Source organism: Pituophis catenifer, unplaced genomic scaffold (genome assembly GCF_029215685.1).
Source record: "Pituophis catenifer annectens isolate HBS135680 unplaced genomic scaffold, rPitCat1.0.hap2 SCAF_1, whole genome shotgun sequence".
In the NCBI taxonomy this organism is placed as follows: domain Eukaryota; kingdom Metazoa; phylum Chordata; class Lepidosauria; order Squamata; family Colubridae; genus Pituophis; species Pituophis catenifer.
The window spans coordinates 248,140,865-248,163,104 of NW_027256881.1; the positions used below are offsets into that span (position 1 = coordinate 248,140,865).

Genomic DNA, 22,240 nt, shown 5'->3' on the forward strand with positions numbered 1-22,240 from the left:
TGCAACATGCAATATAAATGAACCCAGGCAAGATAGCACCCCTTTTAAGAAACGAGAGAATAGAATTTGGACCTAATTTGTAAACAATGTTGTAAAGCCTAGACCTCCTTCCTCTTGTTCTTCACTGCAGAAGGGTAGATTAGATATTGGAAGGGAAGGCTGGACACCGGACAAAAGTTGCCTACTATGGTGGGATCCAGCATGGCTTCTTAAGGAGGGGGTGAATCAATGGCTCTTTAAGAGGCAAAAGGCAACCCCCTTTATCAAGCATGAATTCATCACCACTAGAGTCCATACACATTTCATCCCTGGATAGCCTTAGCCAGGAAGGGCATGGATCAGTCATAAGGATCTCGTCCACTTCTTCAAGTCGACAGATTCAAATCGCTCCAGAGCTGTGGTGGTGAAGTTAGAGTGCAGTCCTGTAGGCTACTTCTGCTGACTGCTGGCTGCCAGCAGTTTGGCAGTTCGAGTCTCACCAGCTCAAGGTTGACTCAGACTTCCATCCTTTTAAGGTCGGTAAAATGAGGGTCCAGATTGTTGGGGGCCTTATGCTGACTCTGTAAAAACTGCTTAGAGAGGGCTGTAAAGCATTGAGAAGTGGTATATATTGCTACTAACAGGGCAAGACTGCACCTCAGGAACCTTCACAGGAGCTGTAGAAATGCTGGCATCCAACTAAATATGAATCCAGTGAGTTATCAGAGATGCTGTACAAATTATTTGGCATGAACTTGAAGGTAAACCTCAGGGTGCCTCCTGCCCAGGGGCGTCCTGGTCACCCTAGGTAAGGGTGCCAGTCAGTTATCTGCAGGCTGGCTAAAAAGAAGAAGTATGGTGTCAGAAAAAGCAGAAATATGCTAGTATGATCTTGTGTGAATTATGAAAGTTTTGTGGTTAGCTTAGGAGCACAATTACTGCATCTGTGCTTAATATGGTAAATATTAATACATTGGTATTCTCAACTTACAACCATTTGTTTAGTGACTATTGAAAATTACAGTGGCACTGAAAAAAAAACAACTTACGACTGATCCTTGCACTTATAACTGATGCAGTGTCCCCACAATCACATGATCAAAATTCAGGTGCTTGGCAGCCAGCATGCATTTATGATGGTTCCAGCATCCTGGGGTCATGTGATCGCCATTTGTCAGCCAGCTTCTTACAAATAAAGTGAATGGGGGAAGCCGGATTCACTTAACAACTGCATGATTTCACCTAACAAGGGTACTGATTTGCTTAACAACTGTGGCATGGCTCACTTAATAGCTGCCTTGTTTAGCAATGGAAATTTTGGGCTCAATTGTGGTCATAAATCGAGGACTACCTGTAAAGAGGCGGGAATTACAGTAGAGGAACACCTTGTGATTTTGTGTCATGTAACTTGTAGTAAATGCTGTATAAAACCCACCAGTGGACCTTGGTAGGGCTTTGAGAGAGACCAACTCAGTTTTTTGCAAAAAATTTGTAATCTCCACCTCAGTGTGCTCAGTTTTGGACTTGGGCAATGAATTCAGCGTTGAGCTGGGATAGCACTCCTGAAAGCCTTCAGAGACTTCGGGATAACAGTTGCCATACTCCCACCCCTGACCTTGGCTGATGTCATATCCGAAATCCAGCTGGTCACATTTCCAAGAGGGGAATCCCTGCCCCCAGACCTGGCCAGTCCCAGATTCAATCACAGTTGAGAGGGCTGCCTGGCATGCATTATTGAGATTAAATCACAGATGAGGGAGGCCTTATTATAGACTGACCTGGCATTTAGTAGTAGCAGCCAAAAACAAGGACATCTGTAGGTTTGTTGCCAGGAAATGAGGCTGAGTTCAGGGAGTTAGAACTCAACACCATATAAGATGACAAGATCACATTCCCTGCAGGTGTCCTGCCTCCTTTCTCCCACCATATCTCTCCCTATAATTGTTACCACCAAAATAGACAGATTTACCCCAAGTCCCATCTCCCAATCCAAGACTACCCAGTATCCAAAACAAGGGATCCCCACATCTCATCCCTAGGCACATACCTCCAAAAAAAGGGACGGGGGGAGTATCTAAGCCTGCAGTGCTTAGCACAAAGACAATTACTGCTCTTACCAAAACTTCCATCTGTCACACCAACACCAGCTGCTCTCACTAGACTCCATACAAAGGCCAGGCAGTATCCACAACTCAATAAAAAAAACCACAGGAGCATCCAGATGATGAAATTCGACAGCAAGTCCAACCACTAAAAAATGGCTGCCATGCTATCTTTTCCATATACCTGCTGATGAAGACAAGATAGCTCCTCTAAAGGGATCTGCGGCAGCTTCCAGGCACAAGTCCTAGACTGCCACTAAATTGTATTCATTCAGCCATCCTGACTTGTACTCCTTTGGATCCCTAAAACAGGAAGCAAAGAGAGCACTACACTAGGCTGCTGCCAGTCCCCCATGAAGTCCAACTTGGTACCACCAGAAAGTTAATACTATATACTACATACTGTAATTGCATGCTGCTGGTTCCAAACAAATCTAAACTCTGGCAGGCAAACCCAAAGGTGCTTTTTTAGGAGGCAACTGGACTTTCTTGTTTTTTTTCCTTTTGAAGAAAGGAAGTGATGAGTTTCGCTTCTCATCCAAGAAGCTTCTTCAGCTCTGACAGGATAGCGGGGAATGGAAGGATTTATATTCCTTGCAGACAGTTGGTAATTTGCATCCTTTTAGAGGGTCATTGAAGCACTTGGAGGTTTATCTGTGCCCTCAGGATCACCTGAGTAGTGCTCCTGGTTCCTGTAGTCTGCAATTTTTTCCTCCGGAAATCCATTCCAGTTGCCTCTTGAAAAAGCACCTTTGAGACAACCATGACTTGGATGACTGAGAATCTCTACAGACGTCTGGCAGGCAAAATGTACTAGTCAGTGCTATTTTTGCTACTGAAGTTTCAATGCCACTTCTAAGCCTCATATCTCGCCCATCATCTGCTCAGCTGCTGGCCACTTCGCCTCCACAAAACAGCAAGGCACCAGCAGGCACAGTTCAATAAGCTGCTGCCAGCCCAGTTCCTACTGCCAGTGTTAACTCATGGGAATAAGGAAACACCCACAGCTTTCTCCCTATACAGCCAGAGGAAAATTCAAGCCCCAGGGTTCAATTGATCTGGCTCAGGATCCAGCTCTCAACAGCCCAGTTCATCACCAACATGCATAAAACAGGTTGGGTCCAGAACCCTCAACAAAGCAACCTTCCCCCCCCTCTCCCCCCCACCAAAAAAAAACCAGGAAAGAGGAAGCCTGCACCACACAATGTCCACTTGCCATCTTGATTCCAGCTGTTTGATGGCAATTGCTTGATGAAGGTTGCTGGCAATATCTTGCCTTCATATTTGCCAGACAGTTTTGGTTTGCTCAATCACAGTAAGGTTGAAAAGAAGTCACTTGCTTTCAGAAAAAAAATCTAATAATCAAATTTTCAAATGTAATTATTTTCCTAATTTCATTTTGAAAATACTTTCTGGTATTGATTGTAAAATTTACAATCCAGTATAGGGATTGTAAATATTAGTGAAACTATGTTCCCAGGATGCGAAGTATAGTGCTGGCATGACAAAATCACTGTTAATTAGGGGTGAAATGCTACCATTTCGGGGCAATTCGCCTGAGCCGGTAGTGAAAATGCTACTGGTTCCCCCGAACGGGTAGTAAAAAAATGCTTTAAAAAGTAAAAAAAAAAAAATGTTCCGACGATCGCACGGCACAGCTGATCCTCAGAACTTTTTTTTTACTTTTTAAAGCATTGTTTTACCACCTATTGCCCAAACCGGTATTTTTGTGTAAAGTGTGATAGTTTGTTTTTTGAGTTGTCTGTGACTCTGTGAGGTTCCTGCTTGTTGCAGGGACCATTTTGTGTGAAGTTCAGCTGCTTTTGCATTGTGTGTGAGTCAGTTGTGTAGCTTTTGTGTTATTTTTGTGTAAAGTGTGATAGTTTGTTTTTGAGCTCTCTGTGACTCTGTGAGGTTCCTGCTTGTTGCAGGGGCCATTGTGTGTGAAGTCCAGCTGCTTTTGCATTGTGTGTGAGTCAGTTGTGTAGCTTTTGTGACATTTTGTGTGTAAAGTGTTATAGTTGATTTCCCCGGTCACATGACCGCCAAGCCATGCCCACTCTGTCACATGACCACCCAGTCACATGGCCACCAAGCCATGCTCATAGAACCGATAGGGAAAATTTTTGAATTTCACCACTGCTGTTAATATATTCTCAGAGTAGAATTCCTTCATTGGTAATGCCAAGAATACCCTACTGCTATATTTCTTCAGTTCTTTGCAACTTTACAATTAACATGCACCTGTTGCACAGTGCTTCTTTCTTGAAGGAGAACAAAATTAAACATTCATAATTGTTTTGATTATAACAACAGAGATAAGAAATAACTCAGCAACCAGACGCAGCACTATTACGAGTACAAAAGGTTTATACAAAGAAACCTTAGGTCAGATGATAAGGCTTAGAGAAACTCATGTGGTGCTCATATAGAATTTACAGAGAAAGGGAAGTAGAAGAGGAAAGGAAATTGAAGAGGAAATAAAGAAATTTTAAAAATAAGATTAAGAAACAATTTTTTAAAAAAATGATTGAAATGTTGATTCTCGAAAGTTACAAACAGACCAAGAGTCCAGACTGATTTGAAATAAGATTTTGAATTTAATTATAACAATCCTTCCTATAGGGAAATCTTGTTTTGAATTCTTAAAAAGAAATATGATTATAGTTAAATATTATAATTAAAGGAGAACAATATTTAAATGTGACTTACAGAATCTAATACAGAATGAAACAAAATACTTTAGCATTGGATGTATTGGAGGATATTTACGAACAATGGACCCAACAGTTAAGAATTTTAACTTTTAGCTCTTAAATATGAAAGTGGATTAAAAATGACAGGCTACTAGAATGATAATGGAAAAGATGCAGCACAGGATGTACAATTGAAACTGGCTGATGTGTTGAGAATTAAAAGGCATATAGGAATAAGAAGTCAAAAGACTAATCTGAATAATTTCCTATATTGGATTTACAAAAGAGACTTGTTAAAGTTCTGAAGAATTTTGTGAGAAGCAACAAAAAAAAATGAAAAGAAATCAAAGTCTAGACTCTAGGCCATTATTTGAAGGGTCAAGATTGTTTAAATAAAGATCAAGATTGTTAAAAATAAAAGGAAAGAATATAAAATTGATTTGTTAAAGGTTAAAAGGATATGTTAACTCTGCTAACCTTTAATGGACTTTGCTGACTAGGAACAAACGATTAGATTTTAAGGATTTCTTCATAAATGAGAGATGGGAGATGGGAACAAGAGATCATTTGTTGTATTTTAAGAGAAGATGTTAAGTTACTAAAATTGTTTATACTTGCTATGATGAAAGAGGAAATCAATATATATACATAATACCTATATATATAAAAGTTTAGAAACTAGTGGATTGTGATTTCACTGAACTAGGGCTGCATAAAAATCTTGGTTTACGTAGGAAGAACCTGGCTAAAGAGAAATACACATAAAGGCCTATGAAAAGAAAAGAAAACAAGAAAAGAAAACATATGTATGTATGTATGTATGTATGTATGTATGTATGTATGTATGTATATGTAGTCCAACTTACACCCAAATGTTTTAAGGATTATTCAAAGTTATGAAAGCCTCAGATAGGATGTTTTATGGCCTATCAAACATTTCTGGCTTTTGTAAAACGTCTCCCCGCCTCCCCCCCCCCATGGTCACATGACCGCATTTTGGGTGCTTGGCAACCAGCTTGCATTTAGCTCTGTTCCTGCGGACCCATGGAGGATTTCCCCTCCATTCATGAAGGAGAGGATAAATCCTTAGTTTGGCTCCAGGAGTGTTTGAGACTGAAAGGGCTACCTGCTGGGAGAATTTCAGCTCCATGCAGCTCCATGAAATCTAGCAGACAGCTCTTTTGCTCTGCCTACTTAATGACCTGGGACCTGTGCTTAATGACCACAACCAGAGGTTCCATTGTGGTCATTGAATAAAGCAGTCACGTGACATATCAGTTAATTAACGCTTCGCTCAATTATCAATGTTCCAACTCTGGCCATAAAGTGAGCACTATCTGTACATTATTTTTTCCTTTTTTTTCTCTCTATTTCTTTTTTATTTTTATCTTCTTACTTTGTATTAGTTTATAATCTTATCTTAATTATCTTATCGTATTATAATTGTCTTATTAATAAGAGCATTAATGTTCTGATGTTGTTGTTAGAGAAAATGTCTGGGAATTCCATGAATAACAAACCCCGCCCCCCCCAAAAAAACCTATGTACTACCAAACAGCAAGAACAAATCAATCTGACAATCAGACAAATGACCAGGCTCAAATTATCATATTTTGGACAATTATGAGAAAACCAAACTCCCTAACTTTCCATAATGTTGGGAAAGGTGAATTGAAAGGGAAACAGAGCACAACTAGAAGCCAGGTGGATGAATTCAGTTTTATTGGCTAGGAATAAATTGTTGAGAGACTTGAAAGACCAGACTGGAAAAATCCATCTGTGTGATTGCTAAAGAGTCGACACAAATCTGATGTGACATAATCAATGCTGAGAAGATGCATGAAATATAAGACTTTCTCTAAATTCTTAACCTGCACTCAAGTGCGAATAAAATAACTGGCACTAGTACCAGGAAACCCAGATATTCTTTTTTTTAAAAAAAAAACTCTTCTACGTCAAGCAATTACCCTCTTTGATTATATTAAAATGTCATGTAATGTCCTCTTCTATTCATTGGAATTTTTTTCTTTTAATCCCCGCCCCCCCCCCCCCCCCCGAACTGTGCTTTCCTGATATTATAAGAACAGCTAGAATATCTGTAGCTAAACACAAACTGCTTCTGCCTAGCATTTTCAGTTGTCCCCCCATCCTCCTTTTTTTTTTTTTTCCCCATTTGGGTGTTCTAAGACTCACTGATGAAAAGATCCAAGATAATTTTCAAGTGGTATAAATTACATCTTTTTAGAAATATACTTAACATTGCAATGGAACCAGCCATTTCGATTTAACATAATGGAAGTAAAAATACAGCTAGGCCTTTTCAGATATCGCATGTTCTTTCTTTTCTGTATGTGTGTTCATTCTACGTCTATGAGCCTTGGTGGCGCAGTGGACTGTTAAAGTAGCACTTAGTTGCCAGCTGCCTGCAATTACTGCGAGTTCAAATCTCACCAGGCTCAAGGTTGACTCAGCCTTCCATCCTTTCGAGGTAGGTAAAATGAGGACCTGGATTGTGGGGGCAATAAGATGACTTTGTATAAAAAAAGAACACCGCTTTGGGGGGGGCGCGAAAGCCCTACTAAGCAGGTATATATAAAAGTATGAAGGCTATTGCTTAATGCATTGTAAGCCGCTCTGAGTCTCTGGAGAAGGGCGGCATATAAATCGAACTAATAAATAATAAATAAAATAAATAAATAAATGAGCAGGCTGATGATAATAGCAATAGCACTTAGACTTATATACCGCTTCACAGTGCTTTACAGCTCTTTCTTAAGTGCTTTTACAAAATCAGCATATTATACGATGGTCATTGAGTGTACCAAAGCCATTTTTTAAAAAAAGGATCTGAACTCCTTTTCTGAAGAAAAAGACTTTTTGCATATTTATTATATAAGTATAGATAATATGTTTTTCAGCTCTGTAAATATTTGACCTTATATTTCACCTTGAATTTTCTCTGTTTTTCTCATACACTTTTATAATACTGTACTTGATGAGGGAATGTCATGCGTTTTGATGTGCTGCCATCTAGTGGTTAGATTTACTGCTTAATTCAGTAACAATCAATATCTACTTTCACAGTTTACCTTGGCTTCCAGCAAGATTTTAGCAGTTTCTTGAACAGCAGCAGCTACGAAACTCAGACATCTGGTTTTACTAGAGTGTAATATCAGTTCTTCCCACTTTTCTATTATATTTATAACCCATTAAGGAGTTTAGTACTGTAACATGAATGGCTAAAGGTAAAGGTAAAGGTTCCCCTCACACATATGTGCTAGTCGTTCCCGACTCTAGGGGGCGGTGCTCATCTCCTTTTCAAAGCCGAAGAACCAGCACTGTCCGAAGACGTCTCCATGGTCATGTGGCCGGCATGAAAAAAATGCTTAAAAAGTAAAAAAAAAAAAAAAAAAAAGTTCCAAAGATCAGCTGAGCGACGCACGATCATCAGAACTTTTTTTTTACTTTTTAAGCATTTTTTTTACTACCGGTTTTCTGGAACTGGTAGTTAAAAATGCTTTAAAAAGTTTTTTAAAAAAAGTTCCGACAATTACGCTTTGCAGAATTTTTTTTTTTTTTTACTTTTTTTACTACCAACTCGGCGAACCAGTAGCATTTTTTTACTACCGGTTTGGGCGAACCGGCCCAAACTGGTAGCATTTCACCCCTGTTGCTAAGTGAGGCTACCTCACTTAGCTACTACCTTCTATTGGTTCCTGTGTATCCTATTTAGGTATCTGTAGCCTGTAGTACAGTGGACTAAGCACTGTTATTAACAACTGCTGCTTGCAATTACTACAAGTTCAAATCTCACCAGGCTCAAGGTTGACTCAGCCTTCCATCCTTTCAAAGGTAGGTGAAATGAGGACCCAGATTGTGGGGGCAATAAGCTGACTTTGTATAAATATACAAAAGTATGAAGGCTATTGCTTAACGCATTGTAAGCCACCCTGAGTCTCTGGAGAAGGGCGGCGTATAAATTAAAGCAAAAAAAAAAAAAATCTTACTTAACAGGATCTTTCTATCTATCCTTTTATGATCTGCTAAAATGCCCAAACCCTGAAGTATGTAATCAGAAACTTAGCAGTACATATTTTAAAATACTTTAAAAATTATCCTTTCTTTAAAAGGATGAAGATGTGGTATATTTCAGGAATTCCAGTTCAGAGTTTAAAATGGCATTTGCTTAGCTATATATCATCCAGCATAGTGAAAGCTGAAGGGAGGCAGAATTAGGATACAATGGACAAAGTCATTGTAGTACCTTGTAGCCATAACCTCTAGCAAATTCTCAGTATATCTGATATCAGGACATTTTGCCATTTGAGAAACAGCATCTGACATGTTATAGCCAGAGGTGTGCTGCAGCCGGTTTGCACTGGTTCAGGCGAACCAGTTGTTAAGTTTTTTACCAGTTTGGAGAACCGGCTAAACCCACCTCTGGCTGGTCCCGCCCTGCCCCTCCTAGGAGTCCCCCAAGTGCCCCATTTTGGATTCTAGGTTAGTGCAGGAGGCCTTCCACGCTCAAAACGGGTAGTAGAAATCAATGTTTTTCTTCTTGGATAGCTTGCTTGGAACTGAAGTTTAGAATGGAAAGTTCTAAATTGTGCTCTAATTTCTTTTCTGGTCTTATTTATATGACTTCTATCGCTATCAATAGCTGTTTTGGTGGGATAATGTCATTTCTTGTTGAAAGAACTACACTTTCAACATGTATTCAACGTTGGCAGCCGAATTGGTAAGGGGAATTCCACATACTGTCCATGTACTTAAGCAAGCAGTTCCTTGTGTAGGTACATCTGTATATGAACAGTTAGCTCCTTGCAAGCATTGTTTATAGCTCTGTTAACTTTGTGTCTCAATGGAGAAGCTGAATTGTATTCTCCTGTAAAACCTTATCCAAAGACTTCGTCATCTGATAAAAAAGAGGCTAAAAATTAGACTACGTTCCTTCACAGTCCCTTTATCCCACATTCTGTTGAGTGAGATCAACCTTTATTTTTCTCCTTTGCAGTTTATTACACTATTGAAAGACAGGAATTTTTATTTATTTCTCATTTATTGTTTCTTTTCTTTTTTTTTAAAAAAAAAACTTAACTAAATGTTTTAGTGATTTTAATTTTTGTTTTTTTTTTCTTCCCCCCCAGTTTCCTCATAGTGCTGATCTGCCTTATATTCAGTGTGCTTTCCACGATTGATCAATATGCAGCTCTGGCCACAGGGACATTATTTTGGATGGTATGCCTATGGATATTTGCTTAAGCAACATATAATTTGTATGTATTTTGAGAAGAATTAAAATTGAAATATAGACATGTTTTTATATGAATATACTGTGTATATATTTGGTAATGTTATTTGGATGTATTCTAATCTGCTAAAATGTCCAAGCATGATAATATGAAGTATAATCATATACTTATTAGTGCACATTTTACAATACTTTCATCTTTTTTTTTTCCTGATTGATTTGTATTTGTATGAGAGTAATATGGATAACATGGAAGTAGGTTTGTGTAAAACCTTTAGGTTCAGGCATGGAACGATCTGTAGAAATCCAAATTGGTTCTCATTATACTCTGGATTGTGTTCATTTGGCCATTCCAAGGGTGGTCCAATGGTTTTTATTATCCAAATCAAGAGCATTTTGTGAGGTTTCTAACATGGTGTTCCTGGCAAAACAGTTATGTTTTGGTGACCACATCCAGAATACGTCAGCTTTAGTTTGGAGGATTAATTTCCAGAGTATATTTTGACCATACCATATTGGTACAGTTCAGAAGAGAAGGATAATGTTGCAGAGAACCTGAGTTCTGTTTCAGTAGGTTTTGGACATCCCTACATAGAAGGATGTAGTCCTCTAGATTGTCCCACAAAGTTTAATCAATTGAGTAGGGTGATTGAACAATAATATGTGTGGCAATTCTCAAGACAAGAGGTAAAAATCAGTCATATACAGATATCTTAATGTTTTTAGTATTATTTATTTATTTATTATTTATTAGTTCAATTTATATGCCGCCCTTCTCCGGAGACTCAGGGCGGCTTACAATGCGTTAAGCAATAGCCTTTATACTTTTGTATATACCTGCTTAGTAGGGCTTTCGCCCTGCCCCCCCCAAGCGGTGTTTTTTTATATACAAAGTCAGCTTATTGCCCCCACAATCCGGGTCCTCATTTTACCTACCTCGAAAGGATGGAAGGCTGAGTCAACCTTGAGCCTGGTGAGATTCGAACTTGCAGTAATTGCAGGCAGCAATTACTGGTGCTAGTTAACAGCACTTTAGTCTGCTACGCCACCAAGGCTCTTAGAAATACTAATACTAAATTCTCACATTAGAATACACCACCAAACATTTCTTTTCAAGGATTTGTACAGTCTATAGTTTTTGCTGTTGTGCATCAGTGTTATGCACTGATCCATACAAATCCAATAAGGCTAACAATCACTTGAATGCTGTGTCCAAGTTCAAGAGTATTGAGTAAATAAGTCCTCTGAGTTCTCCATTGTCAGGACCTGTGTCAGGTTCATGAAACACATACTCAGAGTAATATAAGCAGCCCTTCCCAGCTATTATGTTCCTTGCTGATATCTCAGTAGAAATTGCTGGCATTGCATTACCTGACTTAATTCCTTGGGGCAAGCCAACATTTATATTTCATTTCACTTTGGGCACTTAATCCTGCAGTTGTTTCTTATGTTGGGATTTCCCCATTATATGTGTTTTAATATTTAATGTAGGCAAAACCCTACCCTCCTTTTTCCAGAGAGTCAACTTTCAGAGTTCAAGTTCGTATGAATAAAGGCCCAGTTTTTATGTCTTTCGTATGCAGCGCAACAGGTTTATAGCACTTGGGTTAAGTCCTTCTTAATTTTGTCGTTTATTTATAGAGTTATTTTTAGACAGAACTGGTAGTGAATAGTTTCATATAGTGAATGTACAGATACTAATTGGCTTTTATGAACAACAGACTAATTGAGTTTCAGAAAAAAGACCAGCTTTCGTATCCTGGTAATTTCCAGAAACATTGAATTAAAATTTCTGAAGTTCGTGTTTGAGACTTGGAATGCCTAAAATTCTAGAATTCCAGCACAGGTTGGCATTATGATTGAGAAAATAGTATTTGAACATTGAGGCTAGTGGAACAATGATTAAGTGGGGTTTAGGTAAGGATTTAGTCTGATATAAGACTAAAAAGATAAGGAAGATAAGGCCATGGAGAACATCAAAGTTAAGGATAGATTATGATGGTCCTTGAAGGGTAATGTTAGTGCTATTAAGTTAGCAAAGACAAGCTCAGGTAGTGGCGATTACATGGAAATGTTTACAGAATTAGTTTTCGTGACACAGTAGAAAAATTATTTGCAATTACTTTGTGGAATTTGGTCATCCCAAATTTAACAGAGTTTGCTAATCAAATCTGGTCTTGCTTAGCTTCCTAAGTTTAAACAATGTTATACAGTAGTGGCCAAAATTGTGGAAACCTTTTGGGAAAAGTGTATTTTCTAAAACTAGCTAATAACACCACTTTTTTTGGAATAATACCATAAAATTATACATCAATGGAAAGGTAATTTAATCAAGAATGTAATGCAATAACTTTATGAAGGATTTGCTATTAGAATAGCAGTTACAGTATAAAGAAGAAAAGTGAATCATGTAGAAAAAACGAAATATACAAAAATTATGTCAGTTAAAACTTAGTTGAGTAACCTTGGTAGTACAGTGGTCTAAAGCACCCTGTTATTAAGACCACCTGTCTGCAATTACTGCTGTTCGAATCTCGCCAGGCTCAAGGTTGACTCAGCCTTCCATCCTTTCTAAGGTAGGTAAATTGAGGACCCAGTTGTGGGGGCAATAAGCTGACTTTGTATAAATATACAAAAGGATGAAGGCTATTGCTTAACACACTGTAAGCCGCCCTGAGTCTCCGGAGAAGGGCGGCATATAAATCAAATTAAAAAAAAAAAAACCTTTAGCATGAATTATGGCCTTACAACGTCTTCCCATGGAGTGAAGCAAGTCTTTTAGTTCTGCAGCTGTTATAATGTGAAACCAAGATTGAATGATTGCTTCTATTAACCTGGTTTTATTGCTGTGTCGCTTCTGACTAACAAGTTTCTTTAGTCGGCTCCATAGACTTTCAATTGGGTTAAGGTCTGGGCTATTCCCAGGCCATTTCAGCAGTGAAATATGATTATCTTGAAACTCCAAAAAAAAAAAAGGGGGGGGGTGTTATTAGCCATCAAACCTCAAAAATACACACTTTTCCCAAAAGGTTTCCACAATTTTGGCCACTACAGTAATTTAAATTAATTTAAGTTTTATGATAAATCCAATGTCATCTGAATGGATTGCTGCCCATATGACAAAACTTTATCATTTTGTTCTCCCAGGAAGAAGTTCTCTTCCGACTTAAGAGTTTTGGTGCCCTTCACTGATAGAAAAGACTTGTAGACTAGAGAACAAGTGTGGAACTTGTTTCACAAAGCAGTTTTAGTGGGAGGAGCTTACTATTCACAAAATGGCTGCCTATTACAAACCATTCAACTGATGACATACTTTGCCAACCCTGCATACTATCATCTATTTGGGGACATATTTCCAAACAGAGTACTAGATTGAAATCTAAGAACATAAGAAAACCTACAAGGCCTATTAGAACCTACCCAGAGGTATCCTTGGAAGGTGGTGCTAGAAGTTGATGCTTTGCTTTGCAATCTGTTATTTTTTCTTTTAATTCATTAGCAAAACAATTATGCACACATAGGAAGCCTAGTAATCTCAGAGGTTAAAGAAATACAAAGGCATAGGAGTCACTTTGCTTACATCTGTGAAGCCTGTGGCTCAGAATTTGAGAGAGTGTAGGGATTGAGGGGAATTGTCCTTTTTTACACAATACTGTATAGTAAAATGTTTCTCTTTATGTTAATTTGTTTTTGTTAATAAATATATATGATCTTCTTTTGTATTATTACTTCCTTAAATAATATACCTGTGTTTCTTCTGGGTACTTTACTATGGTAGTAGCTTTTCCTTGAGTAAAATATTTTCCCCTGTGAAATAGAAATCTATTTTTGAGAACTTTGTTTTGCATGTTTTATTTTTGTTAGACCTGCATAATTGTCCTCTTGCTGGATGACTTTAATATTTACTCAATAAATTGTGGAAAATAACTGTTAACAATTACTGAGGATTTTCTGAGTTTGAGAAGCTCTGAATGAAAATTTCATAATTCAGTAGAAAGTGTGATGCAAAGAAAATAATTGAATTATTTTCTCAATTTGCACAAGATGGAGAACAGTTGAATAAATTGTCTACTTTCTGTGCAGAATACAATCCTGCAGAGACTGTTGAAGGAAAGAGATGAATGCACAGAGATTAGTTATTGCTATACGGCTTATGATATGAGAAAAATTCAAAAGTTAGTATGATTATTTTTTTTAAAAAAAGCCTATGCACTTCAACATTAGAAAGGAAGTCCAATGACATATTTTGCTGAAGGTCTAGGTGGAATTAACAGGAAGAGTTGAAATAAGTCTTGAAAGTATGAGAAGGGTTGTTTATTTTTTTCCCCATAATCTTAAAAATGAAAGATTATAGCATGATCAGAAGTATCACTGACCATATGAGAAAAAGAAAACAGGATATGCTTTAATGTTGACATCCCTGCATCCTATACAGTAAAGGCATGCACCACAAGATCAGCAGAGGAAGGAAATTTATTCCTTCTAAACTTATATATACAGTATATTTGCTATATTTGTGTCTCTTCCATTTACAAAAAAATAAGAATATCTCTGTGTTCCAATCTATACTCCTTCAAATTTTTTAATACAGTTTGCAGTTTTAAAATGCATACAAGATATGTTTGCACAAACAATACTTATAAATAGGAATCGCATATTAAAGCTCTATTAGGAAATTGTGCGGGGAATGTGCATGTTAGAGAAAATGTGCACAAAAATACATGCATAAAGATATAAATGGATATACATGTGAGCAAATTGTCCTGTTAATTTTTGGAAAAGCATAAATATGCAAAGGTAAGTGAAACTGAAGTTTGCAAATTTAATCTCTTCTTAGTTCTGAGGGATTAAATGGAAAGGCAATATTTACTCACTATTTCTATAAATGAAGTTCTTTTGAAATTAAACAGAAACCAGGTACTTAACTGGCCTTGGAATATGAGCCAATAAATGAATCCAAAACTCTCACATGTATTTATATTTCCTGATTTTCAAAAAGTCAGTGTTCTAGATGTTGGAAAACCCACACTAGCAACTATAGTTTCTTTTGAATTTTAAAGGTGAAGGGTTTTATTAAATATATATATATATATATATATTTAACAGTTGAGTACTAATTTGAAAGGCCTCCGGATAAAATATTTAAAATAGTAAAGAACATGAGGCTAAATTGTTTTGTTTTATAATTATTTTCATGACAGAATATAAAAACACCCTTTATTTTACTAATATCAGTGAGATTTAATTCAGACTAGATTGCTCTCAAATGTTTGTAGTCAGGATTTAGATTGGGGCAAATATTCACAAGGGGAATGCAAAGCAAATTAGCATGAGGTAAGCACCCCTTTTTCAAGCATAAACGCGTCTGCATCCTTTCGAAGGCTTGGCTCCGAAAAAGGCACTCTGTTTAATTACCTGTGCATCTGTGTACATGCATAAACAACGTTTCTTGTGAAATTAATAGCAAAGGGAATCGGATATGAATGCACACACAGGTTCAGACAACCAAGTAAAGTATTCACGGCACCCAAGTGAACCTTCTGGAGAAAGTGAATGCTTTAACCTTTAGAGAACAATATACTTATTAATACTCTATCCATTTATTGCTCTGAAATTGAAAAGAGGGTGCAGAATTAATTTCATACCACTAGGTGGAGGTGTGAGCAGGATTTAAGTCCCCCCCCCCAAATATTCAGTTTACACTGAATAAGTGATTATCATGTAGAAAGGTTATGTATGTACATTGGCAGATTTAAGATATTAATGGGAGAGATGTTTGGACATGACCCACAAAGAGAATGAGGCGTATTTATTTAAAAATTGTTTTTGAAACTTCAATATTTAAACTATGGAAAAAGTAAATTCAACGAGGTATTCTCCCCATGAGACTATATTTTTCTTTTATTTTTATAAGCAAATGTTTTTATGGTGCCAAGACACAGCGGAATGTTGTTATCTCAGCATGCTCTAAGAAAATCCAGGCACATGATCCAAGTGGATTAAACATTCTTCTGAACAGAAGGATATTTAGTGTGCCTGAAAAAGCTATTTTCTTGCAGGAATCTCATTTTGTTGTCCGATTAGGTCTTTGAGCTCTAGAGATTATATAATGTATGTTAAATATTGCAGGTGTTAGATCACTTTTCCTACTAAAGCCTTAATTCTTGATCATACTGAACTGCAAAAAAAAAAAAAAAAAAGTTCACGTTGGTTTTGAAAGGTGTACAAATTTCTGCCTTTCTCATGTTTTAATAATACTTTTTCACTGTTGTCATTTTAGCCAAGATGGCTGTTTTCACTGCTCTTAAAGAGAAGCTAGGGCAGAGTCACATTTTAAAGGCTACGTAAAGATACCTTCCTATTAATAATTAAGGCTTCAAAATTGAAAGTGATCTAACACCCACCATATTTAACATACATTATATAATCTCTAGAGCTCTATTCCTATGTAATAAAGAATTAAGGAATAAGGATTGCTGCCCATGGCAGGAGGTTGGACTAAAAGACCTCTAAAATCCCTAGTTGTGAAACACCCAAATTTCGATCACATGATCATGGGGATGTTGTGATGGTTGTGAGGAATAGTTGTAGGTTATTTTTTGGGTGCTGTTATAACTTTTAACCGTCACTAAATGAATAGTTGTACTTAAGTGCATTATAATATAATTTTCTATCTAACATATTCTATCTAACAATTCTACTATTAATACATATGTATATATGTACATATACCTATACATGTTTTTTGAGGTTTTCGCGGGTGTTTGTACCTATACATATATACCTATACCTATACCTATATACACATACATACATACATTATACATATGTGTGTGGATTATATATATATATATTTCACACACGTATGTATAATGTGTATGTATGCATGTGTATACACACACACACACACACACACACACCCCACACACACACCCTGTGTTTCCCTGAAAATAAGACAGATTCTTATTTTTTGGGGGGGCTCCAAAATACACTAGGGTGTCTTTTTTTCCCCATGTACCGGAGGCCCACTTCTTCTGCTTGCTTGCAGCAGTGCAGGAGGCCTCGGGGTGCATCAGTGCCGCTGCCACTGTGACACAGGAGGGTGGAGCTGTCTCACATGCCCCGCACGGACTTACCTCAGGGCCCCCAGAGCCAGGCCATCCACGCCCCAACACTTGCCTCACCTATGGCGGTGGCTCCAATAATCCCATCCAGAAGGTAAGCCAATGTGGGGTTCATGGGACAACTCCACCCCCCGGCTCATGGCTGTGCCACTACGAGCAACCAGAAAGAATGGCTTCCCTGCTGCTCAAGCTCTTAAGTAGGGCTTATTTTGGGGGTACGGGTTATATTAGGCACACACGTAAAAACATGCTAGGTCTTATTTTTGGGATAGGTCTTATTTTTGGGGAAATATATAATATGTATGAGAGAGAGAGAAAGAGAGAGAGAAGATTTTAGTTAATTTTTATGAAAAGAACTGGCATGATAAGGAACAAGGTGTTCACATTGCATTCTTGTCAGAGGCACTGAGGCGCTTCCGGGTTAAAAGGATTAGCTGGTGGCATCACTATTGCTGGGAGGGAGGGAAGAATGCCCAGTTGGCAGTTTCTTTCATGTCCCCAGCAGGAACTGGAGTGAAGGACAGGATCTTACCCTGCCCCACAGCAACATTCGGGTCTCAAAATATGACCTTCCTCTTGTCGAGCCAGCATCCTAAACATGTGAGCCACCATGCTCATCAATAAGGTATTGTACTGACACCAAGAAACCTAGGTTTCAGTTCGCACTTTCCAGTGGGAGCTGACCAGATGACTTTGGGCTAGTCACATTCTCACTACAACCCACCTCACCAGCACTGTTGCTGTGAGCAATTGGAGGAAGGAATAATATGCATGCTTCCTTAAGACTCTGATTGAAAGCAGGATATAAATGTAACATGTTGATTCATTTGATTTTTATTTATTAATTATTTATTTACCAAACAAATTTATATGGCTGCCCAAATCACACATAGGTGACTCCAGGTAGCTTACAACATTAAAAATCCACAACATAAAAACCCAGCCATACTCTCCCATAGCAGCTGCAGCAGCACAATCCCATCAATCACTTGATCAGCTCCATTTGTGGTCCCCAGGATCGCTAACAAAACCACATCTTCAAAAAAGCAACAGAGTGGAGTCCAACCATAATAAAAATGCCTTCCAGGTAAGAATATTGGGTAGATTTAGAGAAATGTTGTAGCTCAAGCAAAACTTACTGAAAAATTTCAGGAAGAGTAAATACTTAGATTGCCCAGAAAGCATTAAGCCAAATTGCATGCAGTGTTGTTGCTCCATTTAAATTGGCAATGAGAGGGGAAAATGCATATCCAAAATCTAAAGGGGGCAGTGTTGAACTGCACAGAGAAGCAAATGCAAGATGATTGTATTCAAATAGCTGATTTGCAAGTTTGTTGTACATATTCAGATGTAATGAAAAATACTTTGTAAAGGTTAGCAAGAATAGTGAGGAATATTCTCAGTTCCTGATTTTTGGTTTGATCTGGTCTTAGAATGAAGTTCAGGTAAAGGGAGGCACAGAGAAAAAGCGACAGCAATTCGTATTTCTTTGAAAACCAGCAGAGTGCAGAGCCCCATAATATTTTCCTTCAGTATGGAAAATGCTCTAATATAAAGCAATTGTATTTGGAAGATTCAGGAGCCCTGTTCAAGGATTAAGTATCTGGAATGTTTACTGAGATTCTCAGTCATCCAGGTTATGGTGGTCCCGAAGGTGCTTTTTCAAGAGGCAGCTGGACTTTTTTTGTTTTTTTCCTTGAACATGTTTTGCTTCTCATCCAAGAAACCTCTTCAGTCCTCTTCAGAACTGAAGAAGCTTCTTGGATGAGAAGCAAAACATCTTCAAGGAAAAACAAAGAAAGTCCAATTGCTTCTTGAAAAAGTACCTTCGGGATTCCAGGTAATCCGACTCCACCAACCACATCCTCTAGATGTTCACATGTTGCCCTATATCTGTGATGACGAACCTATGGCACGCGTGCCACCTGTGGCATGCGGAGCCATATTGGTGGGCACGCGAGCGTTGCCCTAGCTCAGCTCCAGCGCGCATGTGTGTGCCGGCCAACTGATTTTCGCGTCTTCCGGGCCCACAGGAAGTCAGGAAACAGGCTGTTTCCGGCCTCCAGAGGACCTCTGTGGGGGGGGAGGCTGTTTTCACCCTCCCCAGGCTCCTAGAAAGCCTCTGGAGCCTGGGGAGGGCGAAAAACGGGCCTTCTGGTCCCACCATGCCATTGTGTGCCAAAAGCAGGGGGACCAAGGGGGGGATCATATGTGCATGTGGGGGGGGGGAGGGAGCATTGAATTATGGGTATGGGCACGCACACACATGATCCCCCCACACTTCCCCCGTTTTTGGCACGCGGCGGCAAAAAGGTTAGCCATCACTGCCCTATATGTTTGGAGGCTGAATGTGTGATTGCCTGCAGGCTGTCAGTTGGACTCAAGTGACATTGTAGCGCTGGAGGATAAAATGGAATGCTCTTGTAGTGAGAGTTTGGTGTTCCTTAATACAGATAGTTCTCTATTTACAACCACAATTGAGCCCAAAATTTATGTTACTAAGTGAGAAATTTGTTAAGTGAATTTTGCCCCATTTTATGACTTGCCACTTTTCTTAACTGAACCACTGCAGTTCTTAAATTACCAACATGGTTGTTAAGTGAATCTGGTTTCCCCAATGACTTTGCTTGTTCAGAAGGTTGCAAAAGGTGATCACATGACCCCAGGACACTGCATCCATCATAAACGTGAGTCAGTTGTCAAGCATCCAAATATAAATCACATGACGATGAGAATGCTGCAACAGTCATAAGTGTGAAAATTGGTCACAAGTCACTTTTTTCAGTGCCGTAACTTTGAACGGTCACTAAATGAACTGTTGTAAGTGGAGGACTACTGTATTGTGGAGCAACAGTGTAATGCAGAACGTTGACCTAGGATCTGGGAGACCCAGCTTCAGATACCTTGTGAGTCATGAATATTTGCTGAATGACCCATGAGCCACTCCTTATCATAAAGATAAAATAGCAATGGATGATATGTATGCAATCCTAAATTTCCTGAAAAGAATGTGCAGGATTAGAATAAAATGAAAATATAAAATAGAATGAGCATAGAATAAGAGTCAAAGAGTGTTTAAGGTTAACAAAACACCCCTAAAATAGTTGATAAAAGTAATAACAGCTGTTACTGATGCAATTTACTATTTGCTTTTTAATTCCAGTTTTTTGTTTTTTTGATTTATATCTCACCTTTACTTCAGGAGCTCAGCATGGTGTCCATAGCACTGTTGCTTTCTGTTTTTACCCACAATAATTTCCATAAGTGATAAAATGGGCTTAGAAGTAGGACTGACCCAAATCCGCCATCCAGTGAGTTGCTGTGACTGACAATGAGTTAGAATCGGGGACCCCAACTGTTCCCTCCTTCCCTTCCTCATTTACACACACATAAATTGACACACTCAATTTGATTCTGGTTCAAGCCAGAATCTTGCATGAATACGCATTGCAATCCTGCAGAGTTTAATTTTAACAAAAGTCATATTAACGGAACACATTCCGTTAGGATAGAAGTTCCCTGAGGATGGGCTCCAGCATGAGTCTGAAAGCTTGGAAGACTAAACTTTTGGTCCCTGTGACTGACCCAGATTGGATCGTACAACATTATCTTGGGATATGTATATTTGCCTTCATTCATAAGTGTCATATTGCCATCTGCTGGCTATTTTCCACCCAATAATCTCAGTAAAGCAGTTAAGGCGGAATGGGACAATTCGCCTCAGCCAACTCACCATGGTCAACTCGCCATGGCCAATTCACAGCGGCCAACTCAGTAACAGTAACAGAGTTGGAAGGGACCTTGGAGGTCATCTAGTCCAATCCCCTGCTCACGCAGGAGACCTGTACTAAGGATTTGGACCTCCGAACTGCCGACCTTTCTGATCAACAAGCTCAGTGTCGTCTTAGCCACTGAGCCACTGTGGAACAACTTGAGACAGCCAACTTGCCATAGGAAAATTCACTGCGAGACATTTCAACAGTTCAATTTAATTATTTAAAATAATTGTAAAAATTATTTTAAGTTTTGTCATTTACATTTTATTTTGTCCCTCTTTTGGCATCCTTTCTTTAATGATTCTATTTGACTATTTCTTTGATATTAGTGTAACTTGTCGGTAGCAAGTTGGCTATGGCGAGTTGTCATAGACTCCATAAAAGGGCCAAATTAGAAACAAAGAAAGTCCACTCTGTATCCCAATTCCTTTATAACAGACTAACAGCCTTGGAAAACCTTTCCCAATGCTGGTATTGATTTTCTCAGAATTCCTAGTCTTCATTGTTTCAGGCACGTTCAATAGATCTGCAGAATGAGTTGGACCATTTTAAAAAGCCATATGGGTGGAGATTATTTGCTGCTGGGAGAAAAATAAAGCATTATCTTGAATACGTTTTAAGAAAATACATTTCTTGAGTCCCTAAAGCACTAGAAGACTACTTTGTATTTTGAGAGCTGTTTGTAGTTTTGTTGCAGCAGACTAAACATGGCTATCCCTCTGGAAACACAGCAATATTTATAACAGCGCCAGATTTCACATTGTATGGCGCAGATGCATGAGAAGTGTTTACTAACTGAATATGTGTGTGTGTATGTATACACACACATTCACTCACTCACTCACTCACACACACACACAGTACATACACAGAGTATATATGTGTGTGTTTGTGTATTCAAGATCACTCTCTAATATCTAGTAAGTGGAGAAGAGGAAGGCTATTTTGGTTCTTGGGGTAGGGAGGGGAAAACTGAACACGGACGCACAGCAGAATTGAGCGTTGAAAAGGATTTTTCAATTTATCAGGATTAGCATGTAGCACTTGCAGTGACAGGTGTTTCCTTTATGCCTTGTCCAAAGTCTGGGAAGTAGTTTGTCATTAAGTACTGCATTCGGTGTGTATCTCAATTTCAATATAACTGGAGGGCCCAAGGCTTTGTTAGGTTCTTGTTGTTACATCTGACCTCGGCCAGCTGGAATCCATTGTCTTTAGCGTAATGTAACAGCTGACATAACATAACGGGTATCAAGCTGAAAAGCCAAAGCAGCCTGGTGAACTGATGAAAATGAGGGGGCAAAAGGAATGGAGA

At 38.5% G+C, this 22,240-nt stretch overlaps 1 protein-coding gene across 1 annotated transcript in view; it reads left to right on the top strand.

The window, feature by feature from the left end:
* KCNQ1 (potassium voltage-gated channel subfamily Q member 1) overlaps positions 1-22,240 on the top strand; it is a 379,098-nt gene that overhangs the window by 46,474 nt on the left and 310,384 nt on the right. Inside the window, exon 2 of the mRNA XM_070957421.1 lies at positions 9,925-10,015. Within this exon, the coding sequence (XP_070813522.1) occupies positions 9,925-10,015 (91 nt within the window). The remainder of the gene's footprint in view (positions 1-9,924; positions 10,016-22,240) is intronic.